Below are 24,051 nucleotides of genomic sequence, written 5' to 3' on the forward strand. Positions count from 1 at the left end.
GAGAAAAACAGAGAAGCCGAACGACTGGAAACGGAGTGAATGAGAGATAGAGAAAGACGACAGAGAGAGAGGAGATTTGAGGGATGGAGGAGATTTGAAGCCGAACGACTGGAAACGAAGCAGGGATTGACTTTGGAGTCACCGTAGCCGAAGAAGAAAATGGGGGAGTTCGAACAATGTAATTAAAAAGGAATTAGCCAGGAAAAAAATATAACTTTTACAAGTTATAGGCAGGCTCCCAAAATAAATCACAATACTTTTTCAGTAGTCTATCATAATACTTTTTCAGTAGTATTATTTTCTTATTTTATGAAAAGGGGTATTTGGTGTAGTGTGGATAAGTTTATTTCGAAGACAAACATTGAGCTTTGCAATTTCTTTAAGCAAATTTATGCTCGTAAATTGGTTGTTGAGGACATGGAGAATGTAAAAGATCAAATGGTATAAATTTTGTGCAAGTTGGAGTTAATTTTTCCTCCAGCCTTTTTTGACATAATGATTCATTTAATTCTTCATTTACCACAAGAAGCTATCCTAGGAGGACCAGTTTACATGAGGTGGATATATCCGTTTGAGCGATATATGAAGAAGTTGAAAAAATATGTCAGGAATATCTTCAGGGCGTAGAGACTAAATTTAATTTTCCGGAAAGAAATGCGGATATCGTTATTCTTAAAAGACAATTGTCAATTTTTAATCACAATGTCGTCCAAGTAGCAAAAAGAAAATCATATCCATTCATTATCTTCATCGAAAATTAGTGGAGTGGTTTGTATTCAATAATTGTCCTGAAATCCAAATCCAACAATATATGGAGTAAGTAGCTCAACACATATATGAATTGATTAAATTAATTCATGTAAAACTATTATCTTACCTCAATCCTTGTGTTATACAGTGAATGCCTTCGAGAAAATTCAAACATAAATATATAAAAATATATCCCTAGCTAGTTTAAATTGAAAGTAAATTATCGAAACTGTAGAATTTTTACGAAATTCGTATCGATTAATACTCATCTCATTATGTTTTGTTTTTTGTGTGATACTCTATAGATGGGTCGCATGCGACAATTACAGTCAACTGAGTGTAGTGATGAATTATTTGCTTTAGCAAACAGGTCCAATCAAAATGCATACTCCTACAATACTTGCATTGTTAACAGTGTGAAGTTTTTGGTACATAGTCGCGACGAAAGACGTACCACTCAAAATAGTGGAGTTTCAGTTCGAGGAACCGATGGTTTCACTTTCTATGGCAAACTTAAGGAGAGTTTAGAGTTATGCTATTCTCATGGTTACTCGGTAGCATTGTTTCGATGCAAATGGTTCAACACAAATGCAAGCAAGGGTTGAAATGTGACTGAGAATAACATAACTAGTATCATGATTAATTCTGAATAGTACAAGAACGAGAAGTTTATTCTTGCCACTCAAGCAAAACCAGATTTCTACTTGGAAGATCCTTCAAGAAACAAAAATTAGAAGATAGTAGAAGAAGTCAATCATCAAAAGATCTGGGATCATCCAAGTATCGATGATGATAACTAAGTTCATGTCGTGCATGATAGCGCTTCATCAAATTTTGTACTCACCGTGGATTTAGGAGAGTTGGAGATTATGCATTTGGATCGACCTGGTCACACCAGCATAAGTGGAGAAACGTCTCTACCTGTTCCAAATGTCGATGATGATTTCATCAATGATGATGATGATGAAGAAATTAGTGAAGATGATTTAGAAAGTACAGATGATGATGTAGGCATCGACATTGATGAGGAATAATATTTTCTTATGCATATTCTTATTGTATGGTGTATGTTTTAATTTCAAGACTTTTCAATCAATATATGACTTTTCTTAACAATGTTTGTTTTTCAATAGTTTTAAATGCAGTACCGCAATTATTTAAGTTATATAATTAACTACTAACTATAACTGATTTTAAGTTAATAATTATTTAAACTACAAAGATATTTCAGCTACTGTTGCTCATTCTCATGGTGTTGATGGAACGGGTGATCCTCCTCCAGATCCCACGCGAGTTCCTACTTCCTATGAGACATGTAATATATACTATAATTAGTCTATCTTTTATCAATAAATGTTAATTTGTTATTATTTATTCAATTTTATTTTATTTTTTAATTAACATATGCAGTGGTTGCCACAAAAAGAAGAGGCCGGTCTCGATCCAAAAATTTGCAGTAGCTCGTCAACGAAAATAAAGCCCCATTGGCTCTACAATTTGATCTGAATGAGGGAACCTACAAAGCAGTTGGTGATTTTGGGACATTTCTCATAAGACTTATTGGTAACCTTATTGGTCACCATATCCCATTATATTATGACTCGTGGCAGAGTGTTCCAAATGAGAACAAGATAGGATTGATGCAAAAGCTTGAGGTAAATTTATCAACTTATTCACATGTAAATTTTTTTTTATATATAATTTCCAAATTCTAATTGTTTTTTTAAGGAATTTTTCATTCTTCCATGATCTCTCCCTTAGTGGTGATTGTAGAGACTAGGATTGAGCGAGAGTTTTAGGATTGCTACAAGGATAGAAAGGGTCGCAAGAAAAGACACTTCGATGAACATGAAGGGTATAATGATATTGAGATAGCCAAAAAGAATCCACCAGAGGACATGGACAATGAGAGTGGGGAGAAGTTGGTTGGCATTTTCACCACTCCACAGTTCATAGCACGCTCAAAGGCAAATGTTGCCAACAGAGCAAAAAAGAAGTATCTAAGTCTCCATGGATCGACTTTTTATGCTTCTGCTCGATTTAAGAAGGTAAATAAAAATATATAAATAATTTGAAATATTTTAAGTTATCTTAATAATAATTTCAATATTTAACTGAGAATTTGTTAAATATTGTTTTCTAAAGATGAATCTTCAGACTAAGGAACTACCCAGAATTATCAATACGTTCCATGACATGTACAATCATCCGACACGTGGATGGGTGAACACGAATGCTAAGGATGCATATGTAAGTAACTTTATAAATTTTTTATATATGTATATTATAAAATTGTATTATGTATTAATTGTCTATTTTTTAAACTGCAGGATGCCTTGCAGCAAGAAGTCCAGACACAATCCCAATCCCAATCTCAATCTAAATCTTCAGCAGGAAGTGCCACTGTCAATGAGACACAATTCGTCTCAAAGGAACTTGGTCAATGTCGTGGCAACAACCGAGGTATTGCACACAAGTTAAAGGGCACTAGTACATTTGCCTCAGGCCCCACTAGATCCTCTTCAGAATTAGAGGCATCACCATTTTCGTCCACCACAGTCGACCCTCCAATTGGTACCAGTTGAGGCTTTCCAGTCCATTGTCAACACTTCAGTCAAGCCATTATGACCCATAACAACAATTTCATCCAAATGCAACAATTTTTGCCAGTTACAAATCCAAACATCCAAGCTCCACAATTTCAGCCTGTCAACTTGGACATGAATATGATATAGTCCACAATATATAACAAACTTTCAACCACAGCCACAACAACAGCAACCACCACAGCCACCACAGACCGACGATGAGGATGACTTTGTAATTGATTTAGAGATGACATTTAGTTTGATTATATTATTATTTTGAACTTATTAATATTCTGCGTTGTTTTTTATTTATTTTGGAGACAATACTACTTATGTTTTGTTTTTTACATTTTGGAGATTATGGATATTGTTAAATTAGTTTTATTATTTAATTATATAAATTCGTTTTCTTAATTTAACTAATATTTAATTTTTATTAAATAAATTTTAATTAAAATAATTAATTAATTTTTTTAAAAAAATTATACATCTACAACGATGACATGTCATCGCCGTATGTCGTCGTTGTAGATGGGGGGCAGTCAATTGACCTACAACGACGACATATAGTGACACATGAAGTCGCAATATCCCTGTCCAACCAAAAAAAGGGATTTCTTACTACGACTGATATGTCGTCGCTATAGTTAAATACTATTATGATGACTGCATTTTTTCATCGTTGTATGTCGCTACAGATACGGACCGACAGCGACGTCGTTTTGGCAACGACATGTCATCGCTATATACCTACAGCGACGACTTCTTGATCTACAGCAACGACAAAAGTCGTCGATGTAGAGTCTTTTTCTTGTAGTGACACTCCTAGGTTAAATTTCTTCTATACATACACACACACATATATATATATATATAAGAGAGTGAGTATGAAATAATTAATTAATGGAGTTCAAGTATTGAGGAGAAAGAGAAGAGGAATTAAACGGAGTGTTGACGCTGTTTTTCGTCAACTTAAAAATGGAGAGCAATAAACAAAAATATACCAGAGGAAATGTGTTACACCCAGATTTCGAGCCTTGGGAATTGTGATCTCAAAAGCTGGATTCGTCAGGTGTGAGCTCGCAATATCTAGAATACGTGTTCGCAACCTAGGCACCGAACCTACAAAGCAGGTGGCAACCTCGAAGATGGGTAGCCTCAAAGTCCTTACAAGCTTGAAAGACAAACATCGGAGTACGTCTATTCTCGGGTGGCCTCGGATCAAAAGTTTCGAGCCTGACATAAGTATGAGTTCGAAACTATGTGGTCTTGGAGAAAATAATACTCGAAAGTCACTCAGAGACCTGGGCTAGTACGATGCTGTTGATTGCTGACTTCGAACATCTTAGTGAGTCACTTGGAGAGACGCAGTATACATTTATTGTTGTAACTTCCCTATAATAAAGGGATATTTATTAGTCAGTTATACGCCCCCTGGTCTTCAGGGGACGTTTCCTTGTATATAGGAGTTACAGGCTTTTAAAGCCATTAAATTTATTAATGTAAAGGATAACTTCCCAGAAACGTGTGGGATAGTATCCTGAGACTTCCTCTATAAATAGAGAAGTCCTGTACCTTTGTAAAGGACCAAATTTTTTGTGATCTTGGGAGAAACTCTGGAGAATTCATCTCTGAAGAATTTCCAGAAATTTCCTAAGTTCTAATAACAAAGACTCGTGGACTAGGCAGAGTTAACTGCTGAACCACGTAAAAATCCTCCTTGATTTATTGTATTTTTCTAGCCATAACTATTTATTGTTTACGTGCTCTATATTTACTGTTGACGAAAAACGGCGTCAACAAAATGAATAAAAAGAATGAAAACAAGATCTTTTTACGTGGTTCAACAGTTAAAATCTGCCTAGTCCACAAGTCTATGTTATTAGCTCTTTGGAGTCTTCTGAAAACTTTCAGAGAATAGTGCCCAGAGTTTTCTCTCCAAATCTCAATCTTCCGGTCCCTTTCAAATGAAGTTTACATCTCTATTTATAGAGAAGGTTTCAGAATTCGTTCCCACATATTTCGGGAAGATGTTCTGTAAATCAAATAATATAATGCCAATAAATGCATTATTTTCTATGTACGCGGTAATATCCCATAGAATACGGGATTGAATAACTAATTACATCATCTTCCTTAAACATAGGGAATTTACAACAATAAGTACGTTCACACATAACTGACTAGCTTGGACACTAGATCCATGCACCTTCGAGACCGTTTGCCTATTACGAGCTCATCATCTCACTTCGCTTATGCTCCCAACAAGTAACCATTGACGAAGCCATCACCTTTCGAGCTCGGTCCATCTTCTCAAAGGGCAAGAGATGCATAAAGAAACTTATACAAGTGTTGAACTCTTACTTATTGTGAGTTGCGAGTTCACTTTATAGGCTCGAAACACCTTCGAGGCTACATATTATTCGAGCTCACGAGATCTCTGTCCGGTGGATCTCATAATGACCTTGCATATCTCGAGCTTACACCTTACGAACTTGGATTTTGATATCAAGGTTCCCATTATTGAAATCTAGGTGTAACATGGAGCAAACAAAATCAATAGGGGGAAAAAAAAAAAAAGCAGATGGCAGGTAATTATTCATTGGACAGACAGGAATGAGATAAGGAAATGGAGACACACCGTTTTTTTTCTTGATTTTTACTTGATTATATTTTTTATTTATGTTGGGTTTATTTTAAGCATACCTAAGTTATATATATTCAAATCATTTATGTGTTTTTTGGTAATTTTTGTGTTGGTTGATTTTAGTTTATTTTGAGCATGAATATGATTAGTTATTTTAAGATATACTTTTGACATATTTCAGTATGCAATGAGTTGATCTAGTTGAAGACTAAAATGCTATATTTTTAACATTAAAAAAACTTAAAAAACCGTATTTTGGCAACTTAAGTCAACATTTCTTTTTTAGGAAAACCCTTAATTAATTTCCGGCAGGAATTTTGTACAAATTTCTATCAAATATATAAAAAAATGTAGGCTTGGCATGCATTTTTACATGATAATATTACATTAATTTATTAATACGTTGCCTATATATGTGCTAACTTATATATAAATATATATTATATTACATGAGATGACAATAGAAGTGAAATTGATATATATATATATACCTTAATTACCTTATCCGTTGGTAGTTTTTAATGTTATTTATATTCTAATTACCTACAACTACAAGTAAAGTACTTATTGTATATCATTTTCCTCATTTTGGTTCTATTGACTTCCCCGTGATTAACGTTGGCAATAAAGACTCGGCCACACAAAAAAATAAGTTTAGTCCGTTTGTAGATGGACCATACATCTAGGTCAAGCCGCCGGTGAGTATTTAATCATCTCCAATGGGAGATATAAATAATGTATTATATTTGGTAGAAAATTTTAATATATTATATATTTAGTATTATGATTCAATATATAATTGGAAGAATTATTGTAAAATTTAATATTTAATTAATGCTAATTTGATATTTATTTAAAATATATAGAAAGTAATCATTTTTCTTTATATTTTCTTGTTGATAGTATAAGATAATAAGATAAAAAGTAAAGTATTTAATGGAAATAGATAAAAATAATACTAAAATAATATAGATGATATAAAAGTAAATATAAAGTGTAACATTTATGGAGATGCAAAATTTGATTCAATTTTTAGCACGCGCCAAATTTGTCACAACTTTTGACACACGAGCAAGTTTTTTGTAAAATAAGCTGTATTTTAGCAATGCATGACTAATTTGGCACTCCATTGGAAATGCTTTTAATACATATCATGTGTTTTTAGTAAATATTCTGACACATATCCTAAATTTTCACTAGTAAATTATAATTATCAGTCTTTTTATGTATTGGTTTGGATTCGGGTACCGTGGAAAGTTACATTTCATGCAAAATTGTATTTTATATGTTATTTAAATAATCAATACAATATAATTTTTTGCATATAAAATATAAGTTTGATACTTAAAAAATTAGAACTCTAACAACACAAAATTCTTTCTTTTATCTTACAAAACAACATCAATTCAAAGCATAATATCAATATATATGGAACAATACAAAACTTTTATTCCTTTATGTTGTGTATGGTAAAATTTTTGTTTTTGAATTTTTTAAACAAAAAAATGGAAATATAATTTTATTTTGGTTTTTATATTTTTAAAAAATAAAAATATGTTTGGTAACTATTTTTGTTTTTTGTTTTTAAAAACAAAAAATAATAAACATTTTTGATAACTTTTATTTTTTATTTTTTATTTAATAATATGAAGTGTTGATTTGAAGAAGAGAAGAAAAAAAAATGAAAAAGTTGAAAATGGTTTAAAACAAATTTGAAATTGAAAAAATTCTATTTTCAAAATTTAATAAATTTTAATTAAAATTTTAAAAAATAATAAATAAAAATAGAGCTACCAAACATGTTTTTATGTTTAATTGTCAAATTTTTAATTAATTAAATAAAAAATTATTTTTTTAAGTGTTACCAAGCAGCACCTTAACAATCTAAATAAGGCTGAGAATAACCCATCTGCGTAGTTGAAAAATGTAAATCTATTTTTATTTCAAAACTAATATCCTTATTAATATAAGCTGAACACAACATAAAATTTAATGTCAGTTTAAATTTTGTGTTCAAATAATACTCATCATATTAAGAAAATATAAATATTGTAGTAATATATTATAATTGAAAATGAAAACTTATAAATATTTTGATAAATTATCCAATACAAAACTGTTTGGATTAATATTGCCAAAAAACAAAATAAAAAAAATGAATCATTCAAAGTTCTACATATATATCTAGAAATAAAAAATTTATAAGACCATCTATTCCACAGAATAGTCGGAGAAGATATTATTAATTGGTATTTTCCACTAATGTGACCAAACTTATATGGTTTTACTGTAAAGAGATTGCGTATTAAAATAGGAGTCCCACACTTCCATCACTATAAATACCTCTAAAGATCAATACCCTTGTCATTCACTCATATAGACTACGTATAATAGAAAAGCACAAAATCTTCCAATAGCTAGCTATCCAAAAATGGAGTCAAGATCACTGGTCAGGATTTCGCAAGCACTACTATTCATGACATGTATAGTAGGGTTTGCCATTGCCCAAGACAGTCAACAAGACTTCCTCAACGCCCATAACTCGGCTCGCGCGATGGTTGGCGTCGGGCCACTGAGTTGGGATGACAGGGTGGCGTCGTACGCGCAGCAGTATGCCAACCAACGCATAGGTGACTGCAATCTGGTGCACTCCGGAGGGCCTTATGGCGAGAACATTGCGTGGGGCAGCGCAGACCTTTCTGGCGTTGATGCCGTGAAAATGTGGGTGAATGAGAAGGCCGACTACGATTACAACTCGAACACCTGCGCTGCTGGCAAGGTTTGCGGGCACTACACTCAGGTGGTGTGGCGGAACTCGGTTCGTTTGGGGTGTGCTAAGGTGCGGTGCAACAACAATAAGGGTACCTTCATCACTTGCAACTATGATCCCCCAGGCAACTTTGTTGGCCAGCGCCCTTACTAAATTAAAGCCAAAAATATATTATCGCAGTAATAACAGGCATAAAAAAACCTTTTATATAGTAATTAATACGTACCTGTGGTCGATCATATTGATGCCAGCAGAAAGATACATGTATGGTTTGTGCCTAAATATCAATATCTTATATTGATAAAATAGGCTTTATATATATTATCAACGAAATAAATAAATTTGTTACCAGCAAAGAGATGTGATTTAATATATTCAGTCAAGGTTTGATCTTCTTATTTCTTTAATTAACCTTTAGCACTCGTCCTGTTGATGTTGATGAGTAAAAAATGCTTCAAACAGTACCTTCCATAACTGGAAAGATCCTCTTATGGAAATCAACACTTTATGGCCATCATCATCCCCCATTATAATATGGGTTGTATACATGCTAAATAAATAATATGAAGGATAAGGACTTAATTTGATTGGTCTAGATAAGCGTTTAAGTAAATAAGCTTCCTCGGCTTCTCCTATAACAAGGGTTGTGCAAAAATTTTTGCAAACCGCCCAACTCGAATAAACTGCCCAAACCAAACTGAAAAAATCAACAAAAAAGGCAATCTGAATAACCCGACAAAAATTCAAACTGCCCAATTATTATATTGGGCGGTTTGAGAATTATATCAATCCGCTCAAATAACCTGAATAATTCGATTAAGTATTTTTTTTCCTTTTATACATACTTATATTAAGTATATTATTACATATATTATATGTAAACATTAAATATTATTTTAAAAATTTTAACAATGAATTTAGAATAAGTTTTAAAGTTTCAATTTAGAATAATACTTTTGTTGAATCTAATTTATTTAAACATTCTTTTTAACAAAAATTACTTAAAATTGGTTTGGGCCGGTTAGCCTGACCAAACCGCCTAAAACAATGGATAAGTTAAACTTTTATTTTCTTAATTGGACGGGTTAAAGTTAGATTTTTGTAACCCATCTTTTACATTGATTTGATTAAAATATGTTATAAGCAGACAAAATCGACCTATGAATACCCTTATACCTATTCATGCACGAGCACTTTATTATTAAATAACTTCTGCACATAAGTGTCTTGCTTCCGCCTCCATTTTAATTAAAGGAAGCATTCGTTTTCTTTAATAAAAATATATATAAAAATAACTTGCAAATCCCAAATGCATGACAATTAAAAGTTGTGTCATCCACTGGTTATATATATTTACTAGGTAGAAGCAACGTGAAATGTATATTTTTTTATTTTTAAAGTTGTAAATTTTGTCTATAATTTTAATAAAAATTAGTTAACTATTTTAAAAAAAATCTATATATAATAGAATGAATTATAGTTTTGTAGTATATATTAATATTTATATCAATAATCTCTACACATTAAATAGAAATAAAATAAGAATAGAAAAAGTCAAAGAGTAGACAGTAGTATACATGCAAGAACTATTTTTAGTTTATAGTGTATGTTACACCCAGATTTCGAGCTATGCAAAATGTGACCTCGAAAGTTGGAATTCGCAAGTAAGTAGACTCAAAAGGTTGGAAACATGCTCCAGGGTTGCATGTCGAGCCTGCAGGACATAGACAACCTCGAGTATGGTGACCTCGAAGTATTCATGATCTCGAAAGATAGCTCCGGGGAAGCATTCATCTCCAGGGATGACCTCGGGTCAGGGGTCTCGAGCTCGACGCACATACGATCTCGAAAGCCATGTGACCTCAGAAGATGTCTCCAGCTCGAGAGGTGACGGGAAACCTGGGAGGCTAAAGCCTTAGAGATACGTGATAACCACCTTGAATATCTACAAGTGTTATAAATATGAGATGTAATCCTCATTTATTATTGTAAATCCCCTAGAATCATGGGATATTATTTGGTCAGTTATACGTCCCCTGGTCTTCAGGTGACGTTTCCTTTTATATCTGATTATAGGCATTTAAAGCCATTAATTTTATTTATACAAAAAGAGTAACTACCCAAAATATGTGGGATAGTATTCTTTAGCCTTCTCTATAAATAGAGAGGCCATGCACCGTTGTAAAGGACAAAAATTCTGATCCTTGAGAGAAAACTCTGGAGAATTCATTCTTGAAGAATTCCTAGAGATAATCTTGAGTTTAATAACAAAGACTTGTGGACTAGGCAGATTTAACTGCTGAACCACGTAAAAATCGTGTGTTTACATTGTTTTATTCAATTGGTCATTTTCAGTTATTGTTTACGTGCTCTTCTTTCACTGTTTGACGAAAAACGGCGTCAACAGTTTGGTGCTTTCATTGAGAGCCTTAAGCATTCATCCCTGAGAAAATCATGGCCACAAACAATCAGAACACCCCTGAAGAAAATTACCCAAGACGTCCTGGAAAACAACCAATGGAGAACCCGGACGTTGAGGAGAGGAGTGGGTCTTCTGATTCCCAGGGACCACCGCCTCCACCAAGGGATGAGGATATGTACTACAATCCTGAGCGTTACGTTACTATTGTAGAACTGGAAAACCAGCAGTTGAAATAGCTGTTGGCAGAGGCCAACAAACGGAATGAGGAGTTGACTAGGATAGCCGCAGAGGCGCAGGCGGCTCAGCCCCCGCCTCTGCGCGAAAACCAAGTCCCTCCCCCAAGGGACGTGCATGTTCCTCCCCGGAGGCCCCGTGGGCATCCGCGAAAGGATGCTGCCACAAGAAGGCCGACTCAACCTTCGGCGCCAGCAGAGCCATCTGCTCCTCCTAGGCCCCAGAGGAGTACCCGAGCTCGGGTCCCGCCTAACCCGCCTGTGGAAGTGCCTGCGGGAACTGAGAATAACTGAACCCCTGCAGAGGCTCGGACTCAGGTACCTGGGAGCGCACTGAACGCGACTGACCCATCTCGGGCAAATTCTGGACCATCTAGGCCGCGACAAGGGTGGCAGCCACCGTCGCCTATACGGTTCCCTCCGTCACCCATAAGATATCCTTTGCCGCCCCGCAGAAACGCTCAACCTGTTCGAGATCAGGATGAAGGGCGTGCAGGGAATGGACAAGGGAACAGTGAGACTTTCCAGGAGCGGAGAGGTGCTCCATCTGAGAAAAGTCAGACGTCTCGGTCTCGCACCGCGGAGACGAGGCGACATGGAAAGAATCCATCTCGAAATAACTGCGCAATGAGTTTTACTAGTGAAGATTCTGGAGATACCAGGTCAGTCAGTAAGCATGACCGGGGTCGTAAGAATACTGGAAGTCGCAATAATCGTCCCGACCTGCGCAATCATCTGAATCAGAGTCGGGGGAATGGAGATCAAACAAATCCGGACCTGAGGGATCGCTTGAATAGGCGTAGAGATCCCTCGTAGAGACGCGAGCCTGGAATCACGATCAATGACAGTCAATTCCAAATAGTACCTCCTACTGACCCAGTCCAAGAAAGAATCGATCAGCTCGAAAGAGCTTTTAGGCTTTTAAAGAATGAACGAGGAAATGGTCGATATGAGGACTCTGATGAGGAGCTCGAGCCGTTTGCTCCCCATATTTCTGACACTCAATTTCCTCAAGGGTTTCGGATTCCTCACGTCCCTACGTTTGAAGGAAAGACTGACCCGTGTAGTCACCTGAGCACGTTCAACACTATCATGAGAGCCAGTAACGTGGGTTACGAGCTCAGGTGCATGTTGTTTCCAACATCATTTGCAGGACCTACCAAAAGTTGGTTCGAAAAGTATAAGAGATACTCAATAACCTCATGGGAGCAGTTGTCCAAAGACTTTAAGAAGCAGTTCAGAGCAATGGTAGGGGTCAGATCAGAAGCATCCACCTTAACTAACGTCCGGCAGCAACCAGGTGAAACATTGAAGAGTTACTTAACAAGATTCAATCTGAAAGTAGCCCGATCTCGGGATGTGGATGACAGTGGACACCTCATGGCTATCCGAGCTGGTGTATTACCGGGAAGTGCCCTTTGGGAAGACATGCAAGGGAAATCGGTAAGGTCGATAACCGAGTTTAACAGATGAGTGCAGAGGTTTGTCAATGTAGAGGAAGCGAGGTCGACGCTCAAAGCGACCTCCCAGTCCGAAACTACAACGATAAACATCAATTCTGCCTCAACCTCGGCGGACCCAGCGGCATCAAAGCCTGCCTCGGAGAACCCATCCAAGAGGAAAAAGAACGAAGGAAGTAATCCCGAGGCTGAGGGAGGAAAGAAAAAGAAAGGAGAGAGGTATTTCTCCGTGTATAAAGTGCACACCAAGCTCAACAAGTCTCGGGAGAACATATACCTGGCTAATGAAAACCAGGTCCCCTTCAGGCGTCCGGACCCAATGAGAAATCAAAAATCCAAGAGGGATTCCAGTAAGTATTGCCGGATCGACAGAGACACCGGGCACACAACTGATGAATGTCGACAACTGAAGGACGAGATCGAAGGGTTGATCTCGAGAGGTTACTTCCGGCAGTATGTCAAAAACCAGAATACTGGTCAGACGGCCGCAAGCGAGAGAGTAGCCGCGCCTCCGACGACACAAAATAATAACTCCCGATCTCGGGAAGAGGACAGGCCCCCCCCGATAGATGGAGAGGACGTAATAACCATCTCGGGAGGGCCTCATCTCGCAGGAGGAGGCAGGAATGCCCAAAAGAGATATGTTAACGAGCTTAAGACAGGGGACGGGTCTCCTTATGAACCCGAACCTAGGGCACCTAAAAGCCAGAGGATTGAATCACAACCCATAACCTTCACTGAGGAGGACACCTCCCATGTTCAGTTCCCACATCATGATCCGCTGGTTATTACTCTTCAGCTCGCCAACAAAAGAGTCCACCGAGTTCTCATAGATAATGGGAGCTCAGTCAACATCCTTTACAAAGCGACCCTCGAGAAAATGGGACTCTCCCTTCGTGACCTGAAGGCATGTGCAACTACTTTGTACGGATTTTCAGGAGAAGGAACTGCCTGCATGGGATCCATTGAGCTCCCCGTGACCTTGGGAGACTATCCAGTCTCGGTGACCAAGATAATGGAGTTCGTGGTGGTAGACTTGCCATCTGCCTACAATGTGCTGCTCGGGAGACCCGCCCTGGTCGGGCTGGGGGCAGTTTCATCAGTAAGGCATCTGGCCCTTAAGTTCTCGACTCCTAGCGGAGTCGGGACATTAAAAGGGGACCAATTGGCAGGGAGAGAGTGTTATAGCATCTCTTTGAGAAAGAAGCAAACGAGCGCTCAAGCATTCGTTATCATACAAAATAAAGGTGGAACGGTCTTAGAAATTAACGAGGAGATTGACCCGAGGATTGAGGAGAAAGTTGACCTCGAACCTCTAGAGGAGCTCGAAGAAATTCAGCTCGAGGAAGCTGAACCCTTGAGAAAGGTGAAGGTCGGGAAACACCTCCCAGATGAGACAAAATAGCAATTAATTTGTTTTCTGAAGAAAAACCAGGATGTCTTCGCATGGTCACATTCCGACATGGTGGGGATAAGCCCGAATGTAGCAAGCCATGCTTTAAACATAGACAAAAGTTTTCCCCCAAAGCAACAAAAGCAAAGGCAGCTGGACGAAAACAGGAAGAAAGCACTGAAGGAGGAGGTTGACAAGTTAAAGGCAAACCATTTCATTAGGGACGCCTTTTACCCTGACTGGGTAGCCAATCCGGTGTTGGTCCCAAAGCCCAATGGGACGTGAAGAACCTGTATTGACTACTCAGATCTCAACAAAGCTTGCCCAAAAGATTGTTTTCCGTTACCAAGGATTGACCAGCTCGTGGATTCCACGGCAGGGCACGGCCTGATGTCGTTCATGGATGCCTATTCTGGATATAACCAAATTCCCATGCATGCCCCCGACCAAGAACATACGAGCATCATCACGGATAAAGGGCTATACTGCTACAATGTCATGCCATTCGGGCTCAAGAATGCTGGAGCCACATACCAGCGGCTCGTAAACATGATGTTTTCAGAGAAAATAGGGAACAACATGGAGGTTTATGTTGATGACATGCTTGTCAAGTCTCAACTTAACAAAAACCATGTTGATGACCTCGAAGAGTGCTTCGGCGTGCTCAAGAAGTATAACATGAAGCTAAATCCTCAGAAGTGCACTTTTGGGGTATCTTCAGAAAAGTTTCTGGGCTTTATTGTAAACTCTCGTGGAATCGAGGCTAACCCCGACAAGATCAAGGCCCTAATTGATATGCCCTCACCTCGAAGGCATAAGGATGTCCAAAGTCTGACTGGCAGGAAGGCGGCCCTAAGCAGATTCATCTCGAAATCTACAGATCATGGTCTTCCATTTTTCAACTTATTGAGAGGAGGTAACACTACTACAAATATAGGCTTTCTCTGCGGTTTTTTTTAAACAATAAATAAAAAGCGCAGTGAAAAGGTTTGAAATAGTCAAAAAAAGTATATTTAATGTCCGCGCCCTATTTTATTGCGGTTTTTTTAAAAAAACGCAGTGAAAGGTTTGAATGGGACAATTTTCTCCGCGGTTTGGGGGCTAAAACCGCAGAGAAAAGTGTGGCACCTACCTCTGCGGTTTTATACCCAAAACCGTAGTGAAAAGTCCACTTTTCTCTGCGGTTTTGGGTATAAAATCGCGGAGAAAGGTGGTCTCCACCCACTAAGGCCCAAAAACTATTTTTCCCACTCATATTTCTCATCTTCTTCTTTGTTGAACACGGCCGAAGCTCTCTCCCACCACGCCGTCCCTACCCACAGTAAGCCCCACATTGTCTATTTCTTTTTATTTTTTTTCCATTTTCTTGCATATTAAAGCTTGAAATCATGTATATATAGTAAATCTTGAGTTATTTTGAAGTTTTAGGGTAAAAATGAAGAAATATTGTGTGGGTTTAATGGTGGTTTCTATGTATGTTCATATGGTTATTTTTTGTAATATTTTTGAAATTTTATATAGGATTGGAGGACATTTTCATTGTTTAAAACGTGTATTGATCACTAAAACTTAATTTATTTAATGTATATTTCAGTTTAGGGTATTTTTGTATTATTTTATTTAGAATAATGTTGTTTACATAATTTTTTATATTAAAAATTAATTAGTGATTGCATAATTTTGTATATTATTTAGGTAATGATTTTTTTAAAGTATATTTTTGTTAATTATATTATTTTAGGATAAATTCAATTACCATGTATTTACTAATGTTTAACTTTTTATTGTAGGAAATATTTGTTTGAGTGTGAGCTCCCACTCAAGGTTGAAATATTTGTTCGAGGTTGAAATTGGCGAATATTAATTTTTAAGGTAAGTAGTAATTACTACTTAATTTTTTATTTTTATTTTTTATATTTACAAACTATTGTTAGAGGAGTTTGAATATATTAGATATTCATCCATAGTGAAGTAGGTTCTGAGATAAAATTGTGTGCTGCGGAGATAACAGAAGGTTGAGAACATGTGTGCCTTAGTGAAGTAGGATCTGTGAATTTTTTGTGTGCTGCGGTGACTTATGGTTGAGAACATGCATGTTGTTTGTTATATGTTTTGTTTGATGTGAATTTATAGGTAGATAACTTGGGATATGCTATAAATATAGAGGAAACTCTGCCCAATTTTTTTTTTTATAATATTAGTTGAACATGTTTTATAAGTTACTATATATAATAATAATGTTTTTGTTTTTGTTGAAATTTTAAATACATATGAATTTTGGATATGTTATAGAAATAAATGAAACTCTGTCCATTTCATTTTATAATTTAATAATTGAACATAATTTTAGAGTATTACTATACTAATTTTCTTTTCATTATCAACTTAGGAATTAGGTAGATATTATCATTATGGATAAGTCATGGATTCTTGAGAATAGAGAAACACAACAATTTCAAGACGGATTCAACCAATTTTTAGAATTTTGCCAAACAAATTGTAGTGATCCGGAAAGAATTCATTGTCCATGTATAGATTGTGGTAATGGAACAAAAGGAAATATTACCATGATAAAAAATCATGTATTTTGTCGGGGATTTGATACAAGTTATCGTACATGGTATTGGCATGGGGAATCATTGAAAAATAATAATTCATATCCATTCGGGAGGCGAGGGGTTGATGATTTGGGTTATAGTGATTTTGACGATCATCCTATGGAATTGCTCGATGAAGCACAAGAAGAGTTTGTTGATGATCCTTCAAAATTTGATAAATTGGTTAGAGATGCAGATAAACCATTATTCAATGGCTGTCTAAAACAAAGATTACCAACGATGGTAAAATTTTACAACATAAAAGCAGAAAATGGAGTTAGTGATAAATGTTTTAGTCAATTTTTAGCTGCTTTTAAAGAGATTTTGCCGTCAGATAATTGCTTCCCTGAGTCTACGTATGAAGTGAAGAAAACTTTAAATTGCATAGGCTTGAAGTATGAGAAGATCCATGCATGTCCGAATGATTGTGTGTTATATCGTAAAGAGTATGCCGACATGGACACATGCCCAGAATGTGATTCACCCCGCTACAAACCTAACAAGAGTAAGGAGATCAGGAAACTTATTCCTCAAAAAGTGATGTGGTACTTGCCTTTGATTCCGTGGCTTAAGCGATTATATCGAAGTGCAGAACACTCTGAAAACTTAATATGGCATGAGACTAGGCGAGTGAAAGATGGTAAACTTTGACATCCTGCTGATTCGCAGGCTTGGAAAAAAGTTAATAACTTAAATCCATAATTTAAAACTGAACCAAGACATCTTCGTCTAGGTCTAGCTGTCGATGGTGTAAATCCACATAAATCTCTAAGTAGTAGGCATAGTTTGTGGCCTGTCTTCCTTGTTATGTACAATCTTCCTCCGTGGTTAGTGATGAGAAGAAAGTTTTTGATGCTCACGTTAATGATTTCAGGCCCAAAACAACCGGGACACGATATAGATGTTTATTTGGCACCATTAATTGATGATTTGAAAGATTTGTATGAAAATGGTGTTGAGGCATATGACGGTTTTAAGAAAGAAGTCTTTAACTTAAAATCTGTTTTGTTGTGGACTATTAATGAATTCCCAGATTATGGCAATCTATCAGGGTTAAGCACAAAAGGTTACCAGGGATGTCCAATATGTTGCACTAACACAAAGGCTATTCGTCTGTCTAATGGGCACAAAATTTGTTATATGGGTCATAGACGATATTTTCCCCTAAATCATCATTATAGGGACAAAAAAAAAGCATTTGATGGTGATAAAGAACAAGGTGTTGCTCCTTTGCCACTTTCGGGGCAACAAATTCTTAAAGAAGTAGAGAAAATTGATTTCAAGTATGGAAAAATGCAGAAAAATAAGAAAGTAAGTGGATGTTTCCAAAGGAAATCAATTTTTTTCGTCTCCCTTACTGGAAAGATTTACGTGTTCGACATTGTTTGGATGTCATGCATATAGAAAAAAATGTGTGCGAAAGTATTATAGGTACATTACTTGATATTCCCGGTAAAACTAAGGATGGTTTAACTAGTCGTTTAGATCTTGTTGAAATGGGTATACGAACTGATTTAGCACCTGAACAGAAAGGTAAACGCACATATTTACCTCCTGCTTGTTTCACGTTGTCCAGAGAAGAGAAAAAAGTTGTATGTAAATCATTTGCAAAGATGAAAGTGCCTGATAGCTATTCATCCAACATTCGAAACTTAGTATCCATGGGAGATTTGAGGCTGATGGGTATGAAATCACATGACTGTCATATGTTGATGCAACAATTACTTCTGATTGCTATTCGGTCAGTATTACCGAAAAAAGTTCGAGATTGTTTAACGAATGTTTGCATATTCTTCAATCATTTATGCGGAAAAGAATTAGAAATGAAAAAATTGGATGCATTGCATTATAAGATAGTGGAAACTATATGCAACCTTGAAATGTTTTTTCCACCATCCTTCTTTGACATTATGATTCATTTAATGGTTCATCTAGTAAGGGAAGCCAAGTTGTGTGGACCAGTTTGGGCAAGATGGATGTATCCATTTGAAAGAAGTATGAAGGTGTTGAAAAGTTATGTGCGTAATCATTATCGTCCTGAAGCTAGTATGGTTGAATGTTATATATCGGAAGAGGCAGTAGAATTTTGCTCAGAATACATGAGTGGGGTTGAAGCAATCGGAATCAGCAAACCACGAAATAACTCAGATGGAGTTGATAAAGGACTACGAGGGAATGGAACAGTGACCACCGTGTCTAGGGCAGAATTAGATCAAGCTCAATTAGTTGTGTTGCAAAATAATCCTGAGATTCAATCATATATAATGTAAGTAGAAAATATATTTCAATCATATATATTAGAGTAGTGATTTTCTTTTTGTTGTGTTAAACTTTTTGTTATTTCTTTTATGTTTCAGTGATCACATAGAGTTATTACGGTCGATGATTCCAAACAAGATTAAAAATAAACAAATATGGGTTATAGATGAGCATAATAAAATGTTTTGCCAGTGGCTGAAGAATACAATTTTGACGAAGTTGGGAGAAAAAAATCATGGGCTGTCGACTGAGTTGAAGCGCATATCTCTTGAAGCAAGCATTGATGTAATAAAGCATCAAGCTTACATTGTTGAAGGGAAACGATTTCATACTAAGTCAAGAGATGATGCTCGGCTGGTTCAAAATAGTGGAGTAAGTGTAGTCGCAGAAGCTATGCATTTTGCCAGTGCAAAAGATAATAACCCAATTTCAGGCACAATGGCATACTACGGGGTTGTTGAAGAAATATGGGAGCTAGATTATTCATTATTTCGTATTCCTCTTCTTAAATGTTCTTGGGTAGACAACAATACTGGAGTTAAAACTGACGAACTTGGATTCACTCTGGTTGATTTAAGCAAGAAGGGAAGCAAGAACGATCCTTTTATCATGGCTTCCCAAGCGAAACAAGTGTTTTACATTCTTGATCCAGTTAATGATAAATGGTCCGTTGTTTTATCAGTTCCCGAGCGGAAGTTCTCGGAAAAAGAAGAGTACGATGAAAATTTTGATTTATATCATGACTGTTTCATTGTTGGACAACCGATACATGAACAAGTTGAGAATATTCAGGAACATGATAATGAAAGCGATAGTGATGATCGTGATTATCTTAGAACCGACATCGAAGAAGGAATATGGGTCGATTGTGAATCGACCAGAAATAAAATAAGAAAAAGAAGAAAACATGTTTAGTAAGTTATATAATTCATTAATACTTGTGATTATTTATTTGTATAATGCATTAACACTTGTGATTATTTATTTGTATAATGTATTAACACTTGTAATTTGTGTGATGCAGATGGCGGATAACAGAGATGACAAAGAGAAACAACAAGGTCGTGGTAAAACAAGAATGAGTTACATGACCCAACAAAAAGCCAAAGGAATCAAGAAAAATCTTCAATGGAACGATTTGGGACAACCAATAGGTGATGTGTATACAAACATGATATCATATCTTGGATCTAGAGTACGAGCCACGATTTCTATCAACTCAGGTGATTGGAGGAAGGTCCCACAAGATTTGAAAGATGGTCTATGGGAGGATATTATTGTAAGAAATTATCATTATGATATTTATTTATTTATTTATGTGTGATATCTAAATTTAATAATTACTTTTCTTAATTATATTCTCAGGGTGGTCACAACATTCCTCAAACCTTCAAACGTGAGATTTTGAAAAAAGCTGGTCAAATAATGAGAGATTTTAAAAGTGAACTCACTACCGAGTACATCAAACCTTTGGCTGAAATGGGTATGATGGAAGAACTCAAATTTCCCCCAAAGAGGTATAGCGATATAATTGACGAGAGAGAATGGTTATAATTTGTAACTAGTCGTCTAAGTCCAGAGTTTCAAATAGTGCATCAAGAACAAAAAAAACGTGCATTACTAATGAAGTCAAGGAATCGAACCTCTCGTAGAGGAATGGCTAATATAAGAGAAGATTTGGTAAGTATATTTGATATTATAGTTTAAATAATGGTTGATATTATCGCAACATATAACTATAATTATCTTGTACAATGCAGAAAAAAGAACGAAATATTCAAAATCCAGAGAGGTATCAAGTTTGGCTTAAATCGCGTGAAAAAAATAAAGTTCTTGTGACAGAGCTAGACCGACAAATTGCCAAAAAGATAGTAAGTTTTCTAAGGTTTCAGAATCAATATATTGTTTTTATTTATATAAACTAATTTAACCAAATAATATCTTGAGTAGGAGGACGTCAAAGAAAAATTGATTCGTGGCGAAATTACAGCTCAGGGTCGAGATGACATCTTGACTCAAGCATTAGGGACACCAGAACACCCAGGTCGTGTTCGAGCTGGCGGGTATGATAATTTATAATAGTTGTTTTCTTTTAAGAATTATTTAGATTGGTTTATTGATGGACTTTATTGATTTTTTTTGAAGGTTCACTGCGACCGTTTCCAAAATGTTTGGAAAAAAACATAAAACAATGACTGCTAGAGAGGAGATTGCTCGACTAAAAGCTGAGATTGAAGAGCTAAAAAGACATAAATTTAGCACAGAAGAGGAATTAGCTCAAAATGAAGAATATAATGAGGAAAACGATGAGTGTGGATACTACGATGAAGGGCAATTTGATGAGGGACAATATTATGATAATACAAGTAATGAAGTCTATCGACCTGCCCCCAACGCAGATGATCATTTTCATCAAACCGAAGACTATCCTTTTGATGAAGATGATATCATTAATTTATGAGTCTCCGCCACCACCGAGCTATGAAGTTTATTTGTGTTCTGATAATAGTGACAATGTGGTGGCTAAGGGTGTACTCATTGTACCAAACATGGGTAGCCAAGTTACCGTCCATGGAAATGTACTTGATGATTCAGTTACGAGGGTTTGGCTTATAGATGTCTTACAAGACGAAGCTGAGATCCCTATTCCCTTTGGTAACGTACGATATGTTGGGGACACACGAGACACATTCCTGCCTTGGCCTAAAAATTTAATTGTCGCTTGTCAGGTATAAAATTATTTGCTTAGATATTTAAATTTTATTTTTAAATGGGTACACTATACTGATATGTTTAATGCTATTATGTAGGGTCCATCTTCATCTAATCACAAAGCCCTATCACCAAGCCCACATTTATCATCAGTTGGATCTCATGTAGTCATCTCGGCTGAAATAACTCAACCAGAACCTTCAAATTGGTTAACAGATAACCAATGGGACAAAATTGATCTGAGTCTAAAATTTATAGTGAAGGAGTATTATTCCAATAAAGGAATAGATGGGTTTGTACAAGTTCCCGTTGACTCGAAGTTTATAGGAGAACGCGAGGCTATCTTCATCACTTCGGAAGACGTTTATCAAGCAGCCTCCATGGATAATATTGGATCCTCAGCTATGCTGTTTGGTATGAGGTATGTATCAATCTGTTATGTCATTACAAACTATTAGAGGAGTTTGAACATATTAGATATTCATCCGTAGTGAAGTAAGTTCTGAGATGAAATTGTGTGCTGCGGAGATAACAGAAGGTTGAGAACATGTGTGTCTTAGTGAAGTAGGTTCTGCGAATTTTGTGTGCTGCGGTGGCTTATGGTTGAGAACATGCATGTTGTTTGTTGTATGCTTTGTCTGAATTGAATTTATAGGTTCTAATAATTTTGGATATGCTATAGAAACAGAGGAAACTCTGCCCAATTTTTTTTTGACGATATTAATTTATTAATTGAAAATGTAATATGAATGATTGATTCTCTACAGATGCATTTGGGAAAGCATGCACCCAAATTCACGACAATTATATAAATTTTTTGACATCGAACATCTTTCTATTGGCAATGATGAAAGTAAAAACTATACGGTGGATCTTATAGCCAAATGGATGATGACTATGGATAGATGAGGCCAATTATATTTCATTCCTTGGATTGTTGAGTAAGAACGAACTACTTAAACATTATCACTACTATGGTTGAATTTTAATTTTATAATAATCATATTTTATTATTATTTTAGTCGACATTGGATGTTGGTGCTCGTGATGATGCGGGGGATGACCATAATTTTGGACCCTTTAAAAAATCATAAATCTCCACCAATAATTACGGAGGTTATGGAAAAGTAAGTTCTTCAATTGTAATGTATGCATTATTAATTTTTAAAAGTTGAGAGCATAATATGTATTTAATTAATTTTAATTTTTGTAGAGCATACGCACAATGTTTGGAAAATGAATACATCGGCACATTTACAAAATTGGTGAGAGGTTCTTGTCCAAAACAACCTGAAAGTCATGAATGTGGTTATTATGTACTAAGATACATTTATGATCTTGTAAATGCACAAAATCCAGCAGAAGTTATCAAGAAGAAAGTATGTTATATTTTAAACTCTTTTTTGCTTAAGAAAAACTAGATATAATATTTAATTATCTAATCTATATTAACTTTTCAATTTTGCAGTGGTTTGACAAAAAGCAATTCAATGTCAAAGAGGATCTACTACCACTACAAAGTGATTGGTTAGCTAGATTAATGCCATTTGTTTATGAAATCTAAATTTTTGTATGTATGTAAGATTAAAGTGCTAACTTATAATGGTTAGAATGATTAAAGACTTTGATTCATTACTAGCCAATTATTTTGTATTAGATATAAAATGTATATATAACAATTTAACAAATTAGTTATACTATTGAAAATAATTATTTATAATTAAAATTGAAAATTAATTATTTTTAGAACTAAAAATGCTGGGTTATCAACCGAAATTGAATTATTTTTTTTTATTAAGCTCTTTTCTTTGCGGTTGTAGTAAGCCAACCGCGGAGAAAAGAAAGCTTTCTCTGCAGTTGTAATAAGAAAACCGCAGAGAAAGCTCTCTTTTCTCCGCGGTTTGCTTATTACAACCGCAGAGAAAGCTTTCTTTTCTCCGCGGTTGGCTTACTACAACCGCAGAGAAAAGTGTAGCTTTTCTCCGCAGTTTGCGTAACACTTTTCTCTGCGGTCGAATACACTGCGCTTTTCAATACTCTCGAAAATCGCAATGTATTGAGTAAAAAAACCGCAGAGAAAGGCCTTTTTTGTAGTAGTGTAAGAAGTTTGAATGGACGGAGGAATGCGAGCTGGCCTTTCAGGAGCTCAAAAAGCACCTTGTGGAACCACCCATCCTGTCAAAACCTGAAACGGGGGAAATATTGTACCTATACCTTTCA

General features: G+C 35.9%; 1 protein-coding gene and 1 long non-coding RNA gene across 2 annotated transcripts; both read left to right on the top strand.

The window, feature by feature from the left end:
* Positions 1-8,344: 8,344 nt before the first annotated feature.
* Positions 8,345-9,111, top strand: LOC133789077 (pathogenesis-related protein 1-like). The gene has a single exon (XM_062226802.1). It carries the CDS (start codon positions 8,417-8,419, stop codon positions 8,906-8,908), a length of 492 nt encoding a protein of 163 aa, XP_062082786.1. The 5' UTR covers positions 8,345-8,416; the 3' UTR covers positions 8,909-9,111.
* Positions 9,112-22,739: 13,628 nt separating this feature from the next.
* On the top strand, positions 22,740-23,181 carry LOC133817982 (uncharacterized). Its single transcript, XR_009885757.1, has 3 exons — positions 22,740-22,772; positions 22,854-22,958; positions 23,045-23,181. It is a non-coding gene; the product is annotated as an uncharacterized LOC133817982 (long non-coding RNA).
* Positions 23,182-24,051: the final 870 nt, after the last annotated feature.

The sequence above is a fragment of the Humulus lupulus genome, chromosome 1 (assembly GCF_963169125.1).
Source record: "Humulus lupulus chromosome 1, drHumLupu1.1, whole genome shotgun sequence".
NCBI lineage: Eukaryota > Viridiplantae > Streptophyta > Magnoliopsida > Rosales > Cannabaceae > Humulus > Humulus lupulus.

Coding starts and splice junctions, on each gene's coding strand:
- LOC133789077 (XM_062226802.1), top strand. CDS start 8,417: ATGGAGTCAAGATCACTGGTCAGGATTTCGCAAGCACTACTATTCATG.